General features: G+C 40.9%; 1 protein-coding gene and 1 long non-coding RNA gene across 4 annotated transcripts in view; one reads left to right on the top strand and one right to left on the bottom strand.

The window, feature by feature from the left end:
• Positions 1–452: 452 nt before the first annotated feature.
• Positions 453–11058, bottom strand: part of rnf34b (ring finger protein 34b) — a 31078-nt gene continuing 20472 nt past the window's right edge. For 2 of the 3 annotated variants that reach the window (XM_007567767.2, XM_016679614.1), the window contains 6 exons: positions 9868–10344; positions 6738–6800; positions 6424–6625; positions 6303–6326; positions 5103–5144; positions 453–2681 (listed from right to left, as the gene is read on the bottom strand). In XM_007567767.2, the coding sequence (XP_007567829.2) occupies positions 2497–2681; positions 5103–5144; positions 6303–6326; positions 6424–6625; positions 6738–6800; positions 9868–10344 (993 nt within the window). In that variant the 3' untranslated portion in view covers positions 453–2496. The remainder of the gene's footprint in view (positions 2682–5102; positions 5145–6302; positions 6327–6423; positions 6626–6737; positions 6801–9867; positions 10345–11058) is intronic. The other variant, XM_007567776.2, reaches the window with a different exon arrangement.
• On the top strand, positions 2688–4700 carry LOC107838160 (uncharacterized). Its single transcript, XR_001664212.1, has 2 exons — positions 2688–4061; positions 4153–4700. It is a non-coding gene; the product is annotated as an uncharacterized LOC107838160 (long non-coding RNA).

The following is an 11058-nucleotide window of genomic DNA, read 5'->3' as shown; positions in this document are numbered from 1 at the left end:
GTGAGATTTTTTTGTATATTACCTTAGATCAGTCTATCTGTTCAAAACATACGTGTAAATCTTATAGAAAATCTTTGAGATATTAAATTCACTATGAACAATGAGGTCTTAAATTTTCATTTTTTGTCTAAAGGTTTCACAAATCATAACTTGGGAACAATTATTTATACATTTATTTATTTTTTACATAGGATTGGGTTGGTTAGGGCCAATATATTGTCTATTTTTTCTATTTATTAAGATTATAACAAACATTTGTTTGAGATAAATGAAAACAGGCATAAATAATCATCAACTCAAACTTGTGCACCAATTTATTTATTTTTTTTAATATTGACGTTTGATTTAATGCTGATAATTAAATGAACTCTACAGAGAAATGAATAGCAGACTTTAAACCTTGTGGTTTGTAATACTGCATTTTATTGAATCTAATAAATCCTTTTTTTTTAATCTCCTGTTAACCAAAATAAAAAGGTTCAACATTCAGAATATAAATATCTGTGAATATGAGTGCTCTCCCAGTCTGATATCACCGTAGCTGCCCGTGAATGACATCTTCGACAAACAGCAGCTTCAACAACAGGACCTACAGAGTTACAGTGGAAATGGTGTTCAACAGATTCAGTTGTTTGGTGACAGAAACGCGCCAAACAAAGAGAGAGAGAGAGAGAGAGACGGTGACGCAGTGAGAATACATTCTGGAAAATTCTCAACCCTCTCTCCTCAGTGGAGTTTTTCTTTTCTTTTTTTTTTTAAATCATATTTCTTACAAGAAAACATCCGTAACTTATCGATGAACAACAGAAGCTAACGACGAGATCTATTCAGTTTGCTGCAAAGTACTTCGAAACAGATTTAACTGCCTCTTTCCACATGAAAGTGTTTCATTTGCATAACAGGTTAAAGTAAAAACAGCTACCTCTGTGTCGTAAAACGTAGGACCACGAGACAAAAGAAAATGCTGATGATCTAACGGTGATAAATGAGGAAATAGCACCTGATTAGCTAGGATGGAACCATAAAGAAGCACGGTTAGCGGAAGAAGACGGTGAAGGTTTTAAGATGATTTGCAAAAGTTTTCATGCCCTAGAACTTTTTCACATTTTATTACGTTGCAACCACAAACAGATTTTTTTTGTGACAGACCAACACAAAGTAGTAGCAACTAAAATATTTGCCCATTCCTTTTTTTTTCCACATTAATTTTCAAGTCTTTGATTTAAGTCTTTGATCTGAACTGTTTTGAACGTTCAGGTCCAAACAGAAGGTTTTGATCTGAAGGTTCAGGGTTGTTGTTGTTGTTGTTCTGCTTGATTTCTTTGCAGCTTCTAGTAGCTTTTATCCCAGTATTTCCTCTATTTAGCTCCGTCCATCTTCCCTTACCCTGCCGACTTTAAGCCTCCTCCCAAAAATGTCTTATTTTTGGTCTCATTTGACCAGGAATATTCTTCCTTAAAATCTGATTTTTGTTTTACTGCAGGCTCTTCAGGAAATGGACAAGACAATTGAAATCATTTTCTTTCCACTTTTCCACTGACGTGCTTACTTTGATGTTGGCCAATCACACAAAATCCCATCGAAATACAATGAGTTTTGTGGTTATTGTTGAGGGTTGGGGTGCCTAGAAAAAGGTTCGAGGATATGAATATTTTTGCAAGGCACTGTAGATGACAGCATGATCAAAAGCCAGAGGGTAAGTCTCTCCTGTATTTCCCAAAGGAACAACCATAAACTACGCAGAGCTTTCAAATTGTTGCAAGCTTGCTAATAGAAACATTTTCTGAGACGTGGTCCAGGTAAAGTTGGGTTTGACTTCAGATTTATTAATTTTTTTGTCGGAATGAATTACCAGGAAAACGTGTCCACACTTTGTTGATCTGGAAAAAATAAATAAATAAATAAAAGTAAACTATTAAAACCAAGCTTGCTGGTTATGAGATGCACACTGTGAGATCTCAACCCAAACATCCTGTGAAGGCATGTCGTTTGGCACCCTACACGCGCCCTTGTGTGTGATGGATGCGGTGGCGGATGTCTCTTTTCCTAACAACACGCACGCACAAAGTCTTTTTCTCTGATATTGCACATCCTAATGAACACTGAGGGAGATCACACAGTGCCATGTGGCATGACAGTGTAAACCTTATCGACTCTAAAACCCTGGGATCTCAAATCTATCGCCACAGACCCTCTCAAAGCGTCCACAGAACCACCTCCTCTTGCCTCCCACAAGTAAGGATTTAAAGCAGAGAGTCGTGACGGTGTCTGCTGTGCAGAGCGGGAGACCTGGCGCGGCCGGAGGACGGGTGGGACCAGTCAGTAAGTTGGGACGAAGTCGGGGGGGAAATGTAGGCCAGAGGCAACAGTCTAGTCTGGAAAAAACAAAAATCCTTTCACAATTGTTGCAGCATCGGGTTCCTCCTCCGTGCTAAATCCAGGGCCACGTGCGCTCCGACGCAACGGAAAACAAAAAAAAAAAAACCCATTTCAGTTTTAGGACTTGAAGACATGCACGGCCCGCACCACGTACTGCCTGCAGATGGGGCACTCGCTCATCCTCTTTCCGCATTTGGTGCAGGTCACCATGTGGCCGCACTCAAGCAGCACGCAGTCGATGATGGCGTCCATGCAGATGCGACAAAGGTTTTCGTCCGCCGCCAGCTGAGCTCGGACACCATCTGTGGAGGGAGACGGGAAGCGTCACACGCGTTGAGCTGCACATAGATCAGAGATCAGCTGATTTATTCACGGCCTCTTCTCATCCTCTGTAACTCTCAAATGTTTTCCCTGGAGGTGTGATAGGTTATGTTGCTGCATCATTTTGTTGTTTTTTTTTCTGACCTGCATCAATAACAATTGTATATATCTATGTGTAGTTAAAGCTATAGTTTTCCAGGATTTTTCCTGTGTACTCTGGTGACCAAGCAACTACATTTTGTTGCCAAGTTTTGTGCAATGAGAATATAGTAAGTCGAAATCTAATTTTTTTTCCTCTTATCTTTTGAAGAGAAACCCTAAAACAGACTTTTGTAACAGAACTTCTTAATCTTGTTAGTGGATGTAGATTTTTTGTGTTTTGATTTGTAGGTTTATTCGTCTTCTGTGAAGACAGTTTTGATTCAGATTGTCTTTTTGTGTTTTTTTTTTTTGTTGTTATTTCAAGTTAATACTTTGTTGATTTCCTGACAGCAGATCAGATTATAAATATAAAACTGGTATCATCAGTGGTCTTCCTCTGCAGCATCAAAACGGATTTAATTTAAACTACAACAAATGATTTTACATTCTGTAATTGCAATTTAAATGCTTTAAAACTGTGAAAAAATGTCAACCTGTCGGATGGATGGATGGATGGCACATTGTTAAGATCATGAAGCACAAGATTCGTTTTTCCTGAAGAAAATTAACTTGAGCTTAACGTGTTGCAAGCCGCGTTATCAACAAGTCGCATCAAAACAGACAGCGAACATCAGTGACGTATAAAAACATCATCAGCATCAGCAAGCAGCGAATTTAATGCAAAAAGTAGAATGATGTGTCAGATAACTCCTGACGAAACAAAACATCTGTCAAGGAAACAGATGAGACTGACGGCATCTGTTCGTTATTATTCACCTGTAAATTTAGTTTTTTTTTTTTTTTTTAATTTAGAGCCAGTGTTCATTACAAGTTTAATCTCAGCATGACTTTGAATCGATAGAAAACCAATGAATCAATGAAGTCTCATGGTGCAACAGAATGTGGATCAGTGCGTATTGCAGTCGAAAGGTTGTGGGCTTGATTCCACATACAGTCACACGCCAATATGCAGCCCATCAGTGTTTTGGTGCAAGAATTTGTTAGTGGAATTGGGTGAATGTGACTGTAAAGTGCTTTGAATGGTCAGAATGACGAGAAAAGCTCTACACAAATTGAGTTTTTTCCACTTTTCTCTTTCCTTTCCTCTCATCACAGTGACCTCAACTCGTCAGCTTCAGTATCTTGATAACTAAGAACTCATGGCACCTACAATTTTATACAGAAAAACTGCTGGATCCATGTAGTCTTCCGTGATTGTGGTGTTGCAAACATTAAAATTACGATTGCAATTGCATTTTTATCTACTGTGCAGCTTCAGTGCACAAAGAATCGATTTGCTTTACAAAAAAGTTAAAAACAGAACATAAATGGGAGAACAAACTTAATCTTTACTTTACGACATGAAACTAAGATAATATTTTTACTTACATTTTAATATGAATCTCATAGGTTGATATAACATCATTACACTTTTTAATTTTTACACTGAGTTTCTCAGTTCTAGAGGAAATAAATCCATACACTACATATTTTTCAACGCTGCAGCCCCATCAACAAATCTATATTTACATTTCAGTTTCTTATTATCTTTTCAGTTTTCCTCTTCCGCCTTTTAGCCAGGACCAATCTGCTCTTTCGTTTCTACACGCCACTCAAATCCTGCAAGCTATTTCTGTAATTATTTGTCGAGCAGCTTCCTCCTGATTTGATTAAACTCCGACAGTTTTCATGCTCCAGTTGGAGGGAGCGTTTCCCTCTTGTTCAATCCCGGCTAAGGAGGAGAAACTACAGGCATCAAATCATGTTAAATCGTGTCAGAGCGCTGACTTATGGGAGTCAAACGCTGAGCGATCGGCCGGCTGGCCTAAATCCGACTCCCGCTGCCGTGACGGGCGAAACGTCGATGCAGCTGCGACCCGCCTGCCTCCCTGCAGCTGGACGCAAAGTGGGCTAATAAGGTCCTGGAGGCCTTCGTGTCGGCCGAGATGCTTGACAATGTAATTACACCTGATGGAGACGTGCTGCTGCTGCTGCAGTAATATGATTGCTCGTCAAGAGTTAAAAGCTCTAATAGGGCGCATTAATGACGGAACGAGAGGCTGTCCTTCAGAATTACAGGAGATGGCGCAGAGTGGGGAAGACACATGAAATGTGGAAACACAGAAGCAGGCAGGAGTCGATGTCCATAGCAGGATGGAAAGGATCACATGAGCAAAACAAATGGCTGCAGCATGCCTTTACTGCGTCTGCACAGCGGTTTGTGAAGGAAATGAAAAAAGTTAGCTCAGTTATTATCTTACCTCCAACTCCACTGTTGCAAAGAGGTGGAGGATATGCAACCACTTCGCACATAAGAACGGGCAACAATAGTGAAAATCAATTAGTTTCGGGAATAGCGAGTCTGTTCTTTAGTGGAAATCAAAATCAATGTACAGTTGTACGGTAATGTTTTATCTGCTTCGTATTTTACGATGCCTCGCAAAAGTATTCACGTGTCAACTTTTTTTTTTTTTGACATCGGCGTATTCTTTTGGGATTTTATGATTCGTAAACAAAAAGAACTTCACAATTATAAAGTGGAAAAGAAAACAACACATGGTATCATTTTTCCAAAGACAAAAACTGTAAAGTATGGCATGGATTTGTGTAAATAAAATCAGGTGAAACCATTTGAATTCGCTAGTCGTCTAATGGACAAACAGCTTCACGAAGCACAATAAAAACAGCAGACAGGTCAAGCTATGAAGAAGCTTAAAGCAGGGTTACATTTTAAAACGGCCTCATAGGTTCTGACTGTGTTGCCACTTGCCAGCAAGGAAAACAGTCAAGTGGACCGTGATGACTCTGAAGAAGCAGAGTGAGAAGAGTCATGCACTTCAAATCGAGCCTTTATGGCAGGAAGACAGCCATAAATAGTCCTGTGTCCAGTTTGCTGTAGGGAGGACAGCAAACAGGGCGCTCAGGTCAGATAAGATCAAAATGTAACATTTGACCTACTATTAAAGGCCACGTGTGTCAGCAACAATAACACTGCACACCATCCTGAACACATTATTCCCACTGTGAAACACGGTGGTGACAGCATCATGCTGTGTTCGGATCCACATGAGAATCTGTGACAAGCGTAACGCAAACAGCTGCTCTTCATCCAAACTTGACAAAGAAGAAATGGGAAAGTGTTTTAAAAACAGCTGCAGCCGTGACGATAAAACAGGATATTTCAATACGTTTGGACTCACGGAGGATGAAAATAAGCGTAATTTTTTTTGTAAAATCTTTTATCCACGTGTTTTTCTGTTCCATTTCACAATTATGCTCCAATTCGTGTTGTTTTTTTAATGTAAAATTGTAATAAAATACAATGAAGAATCTGTGCAAAAAGTGGTAAAATATGAAATAGTTGAAGAGATGTGAATACTTTCGCAAGGCACTTATTCCTGATTTAACCAAAAACAATCAATTATCATAAAAAAAATGCAATAATCCAAAAAAATATTTACCTGCGGTTATGCTGACGTTTTCCACTAAAGGATAGAGAACGAAAACAAAAAGAAAAGGATAAATTTAGTCAGGCATTATGGTTAATGATCAACGCAATAAAATGAACTTCAGAGTCCTTACTGGATTTCCTGTTCTGCTCGTTTTCCCTGTAGAGCCGATGAACTCGATCCAGCAGCTCCCACTTCTCGCAGCAGCCGGAATAATTGACAAAGTTTCTGGCGAGGATTTCTTTTAGCTGGCGGACGGAGAGGTTCTCTATGGCCTCCTCGTTGTCGAGATCAGACAGCGAAGCCCTGATCCTCCTCTGCGTCGCCGGGCTGACCTGCAAATCCCCACGGGAGCGCAGCTGTTAATCGCAGATTTTCATTTTATTTTTTCCCCCAACAAAGACGTCTGCGATAAGAATCGGGCAAATATGAACGCAGCCAGCGAACCTCTAAGATGTTTTCAGCAGGCTCCAGGTTCAAAAGGGAAGCCGTCGGGGTCTCCTCGTGCTCCTGTGGGAGTGAAATGTCCGTTAGCTTTCAAACTGACCGCACAGTCATCAGCATAATCAGCATTTTGATGCCTCAAAACGCCCACGAGGGCTGAAGAAAAATACCTCCAGAGGAAATATTTCTTCCTCTGTTGTGATTATGTCTTTCGTTCACACTGCCTGAATCTCATCTCACGCCAAATGAGAGGAAGCCCTGAAGCATTAGGCATGACAAGAGTATTTCATTGGTCGGATAGTTCAATGAAACCGTTTGATTTTGGTGAAAGCTGCCGTTTAGAGACTACACACAAACAGGAAGAGATGTGATTTATTCCCAAGCCCCAGCCCATTATGAAACAGCTTTCATGTGAACGGGTTTATTCACTTTGCTCTCCAAAAAAAAAAAAAAAGAGTTCTTCAACATTCTCGTAGTGAAGGAGAAAACATCGCAACGCTTCAGTCTAAATTTTTAATAAACAAACTTGCCTCCAGCTGTTTGCAAGAGTCCTTCTGGTTAATTTATGGAAACCTGCTGGACATAACGGTTCCAACGTGGACAGGATTGGTCAAGAACTGACAGAAAATCTGCACTTTTTCTTCGCTTCCTAAATGGCTTTTCAAACATTTGATTGGCTCTTAGTGGCGTTTCACCTTTTTAAAGTCTAACATGGTTTTGCAGTGCGAAATACCTGGCGACTTGTTACTCATTAATAAACAGACTTGCAGTTGCTCCTAATCAGTCAACAGTATTGCAGACTTCCTCTATTTTGTTTGCTGTTTTTGTCTAACTTACGTGTTTTAGATTACACAAATAAAGGTTGACATCTGACAAAAATAACGAGAGTAAAACCAGAATACAGTTTCCAAATGATGATTTAATATGCTAAGGAATAATAGCTATCCAAATACATCTGGGCTTACGTCAAAAAGAAATCATCCCACTTGTTAAATCATGAATAAAAGTCACTGATGAATCCAATTCGTTAGGCAGATTGTGGTCTTGAGAGCCCGAGAATCTGGATGACACAAAACTTTCTGATTTTAAATTCTGACAAAAGAGAAGATGACATTTTTGAACCGGAACCTAAAGAGAACTGCAGAAAGACAAAGTCTTTCTTTGAGACAAAAACATTAAGCATAGAAAACAGAGCCAGAAGTTTTCTATTTCTAATTTGTCGCAGGACGTTGTACTAGTCGCGAATGTATGCAGGGTAATTCAGCTGCAAGCTTCATTCTGATTGCAGAGAATAATTATGACATGATTTCTTTGGCAATAAAATAAATGTCAAAGTTTGACGACTATTTTATGCAAATTAAGTGTGACTAATAATTAAGTGTTACAAACACAGTAGTGGTCAATTTGGATATTGGAGGGAAAGAAATAACCTTGTGATTGCAGCTGCAGAACGAAAGTGAATCTTGAATGTTTGTAAAGCTTAAAGACTGGGTTAAAAATCATTCCTTTCCGACTGGAAAGATGATAATGTTTTGTTCTGACGATAACATTGTAATTAAACTCAAACTGAGACAATAACATGATGTACAATCAAACAGCTTAACTTTCCTTGTGTTGAGTAACACAGATAATACACAGATGTCGTCTGGCTACATTCTTCTACAAAAAGAAGATTTCGCTATTTGACGACCAGAAGGTTAACTACTACTTTAACCTTCTACTTACTGAATTTAAACTGCAACAAAAGCAGCTGATCTGTTTCTGAGCGTTGTGTCAGCCAATCATCCGCTTTTGTCCTCTTTTTATCTCCTTGACAAAAGCGAGCCTGTAACATCTAATGTGACGCAGTTTACTGTTTCCACCTCAGTGCAATAAGACAAAACTGTCTCGTTCTTTCTGTGCCTCAGCACATTCCAGCAGACCTCCGTCGTCCTCTAATGAAGACGTTTTAATAAAGCATCAATCAGCGTGGCGGCGCGCAGACTTCACGCCCGGAGGAGACTCCTCCGAGACGCCGGCAGCAGCTCCACTCAGTCAAACAGCCAAACCTCCTGGATCACATGGTTTCTGTGACTACGAGTTGGTTTTTGCACAGATTATTTAAACAAAAAACAAACAAACAAAAAAAAAACGGAACTAGTAGTAAGCACTTATAAAAGAACGAAAAAGTTGCCGAGCAGAACAGTTTGAATGCTACACAACCAGCGATGGAAGATAAATAAACGCAGAAACACTCGCAAACGTCATCTGATGGAAGATGCCGTAAAAAAACAAAAAACAAACAAACCAAAAAAAAAAACCAAACTAACAAAGTGTAATCAGCATTTGGAAGATGTTTGAGATCTCCACCAGCCATGTCACACAATTCTTCTGCCCAAAAACTTTTGACTTATTAGTCTTTGATTCCAGTTTGAGCTTAAACAACAAATAAAAACATAGTTTGAAAACCACCTTTTGCATTTACTCTTTGTCTAACAATAATAATATCTGTTTGATCATCTGAAACATGTAAATGTGAAAAAAAAAAGCAAAGGAAAGCACGTCTCTATCACAGCGACCACAGTTTTAACCAGCAGGAGGATTGAAGTCGACGTCCCGACTGGCATTTTTGTTTCAGTGAACATAATTAGGTCAAGTATGTTTGTTTCCAGGTCTGAGGATTAAAGCCCCTTTACAACATGCAGACATCCACTGACAGGAGCGACGGGACGCGGTGTTTCTATTCCCCGGCTTCAGCAGCAACGCATGAGGCGAGTTTAACTTCTGTGATTGTTACGTAACGGCATCAGTTCATGTAACAGACCTATAAAAGGCAAACGGTTTAAGCTGCCTCACTGGCCCGACTGAGGGCTCTGCACACTGACGCAACGCAAACACAGCTGCTTCCAGTTGGACCCTGAAAACCCCGGGAAAACGGGAAAAGGAAAAGGATTTTTCGGGCTTGACTCGGGCTCAGTTTTGCACGCGAGGGGCGACTGCTTGTGCGACTTCAAACAGCCACTGTGAAGAGCTTGTAAATAAGTTTGTTTCCCCCTTGAAATTAATTACTGTGGATAGAATGAGGACAGATGTGCAGGAAGTGCGGCGTATGTCGGTGAGGGATGGATGTTTGGGTGGAGCGCGCGGCACCAACCTGGCTGGGGGTCCCTGAACTGTCACTCGGGCTGAGCGCTTCCCCCTGAGAGGCAGACAGGACCGACTGTTCGGAGGCGGAGCGCGTTGCGGAGGGCGGCGACGCCGCACGCGAGTGGGGGAGCGAGTGGAGGCTGTCTGTGTCTTCTCCCCCATCCTCTTCCTCGTCGCCGCACGTGTCGTCGTCCTCGTCCTCCTCCTCCTCCTCCTCCTCCTCCTCCATCACGGGCCTTGGAGTCTCCCGCATCCCCTGGTGGCAGAGCACCAGGTCGACCAGGTCCTCCTTCTCCCTGCAGGTGTCGGTGGGGATGTTGCGCAGCAGCAGGTACTGCCGCAGGTCTTTGACCCGCAGCTGCATGAGGCGCGGCCGCTGGAAGGCCGTGCCGCGCAGCAGGTGGCAGGTCGTGCAGCAGCGCAGGTTTTCCTGCAGCACCGAGCAAAGGGCGCAGAAGCTCTTCTTACAGTCACAGCAGATGTGCTGCGGGGAGACATGAGAAGGACGCACGTCAGATCAGTTATTCTCTTTATTGTGCATGGAGCAGACAATTTTTTTTTTTTTTTTTACAAACAAAACTATTTGTTTTATTCAAGTCTGACAGACAAAAGGAGCCGCTGAACTGTTTGCACTCGTGTGAGCTGATGCTTTGATAAATAAAACACGAGCTCAAGTGTTCACACACCTCGAACCTTTTCATTTTATAACTTCCAAACAGCATAATTACTGAATGGAGAGAAAATGATTGATGGTTTTCAGATTTTATTTGAAGAAGCGCAGCATTCAGTCGCCCTGAGTCAGTAATTTGTTAAATCACTTTTTTGCTTAACGTCTTTTAGTGTATTTCTCCACCAGCTAAAAGTGGGTTGTGATAATCAGTTAATCGCACGATAAATTAAAAGGAGCTTCATCATTTCTATCTACTTGATTGTTTATTTTTCTCGTATTTGTCTCTTTTTCCACCAAAGACCGGATGACAAAAAGCTTCAGTCTGGTGTTCTGGTCTCAACCAGCCACTTTTTTTTTTTTTTTTTTTTAAGGAGATTTCAGTATCTATTTTACTTGTCGTTTCCTGCCTCAACCCAGCCATTTTCTTGGCGAGAGCAGAGAAAAGCGAGACAAACCGTTTGTAGCTTCTGGCGATGTTTGACATTTATCATTGATACAGAGCGACAGAGTAGATTGACACTTCAAATG

This window comes from Poecilia formosa, unplaced genomic scaffold, assembly GCF_000485575.1.
Source record: "Poecilia formosa unplaced genomic scaffold, Poecilia_formosa-5.1.2 Scaffold6, whole genome shotgun sequence".
NCBI lineage: Eukaryota > Metazoa > Chordata > Actinopteri > Cyprinodontiformes > Poeciliidae > Poecilia > Poecilia formosa.
This window is presented reverse-complemented; position numbering and strand designations above follow the sequence as displayed.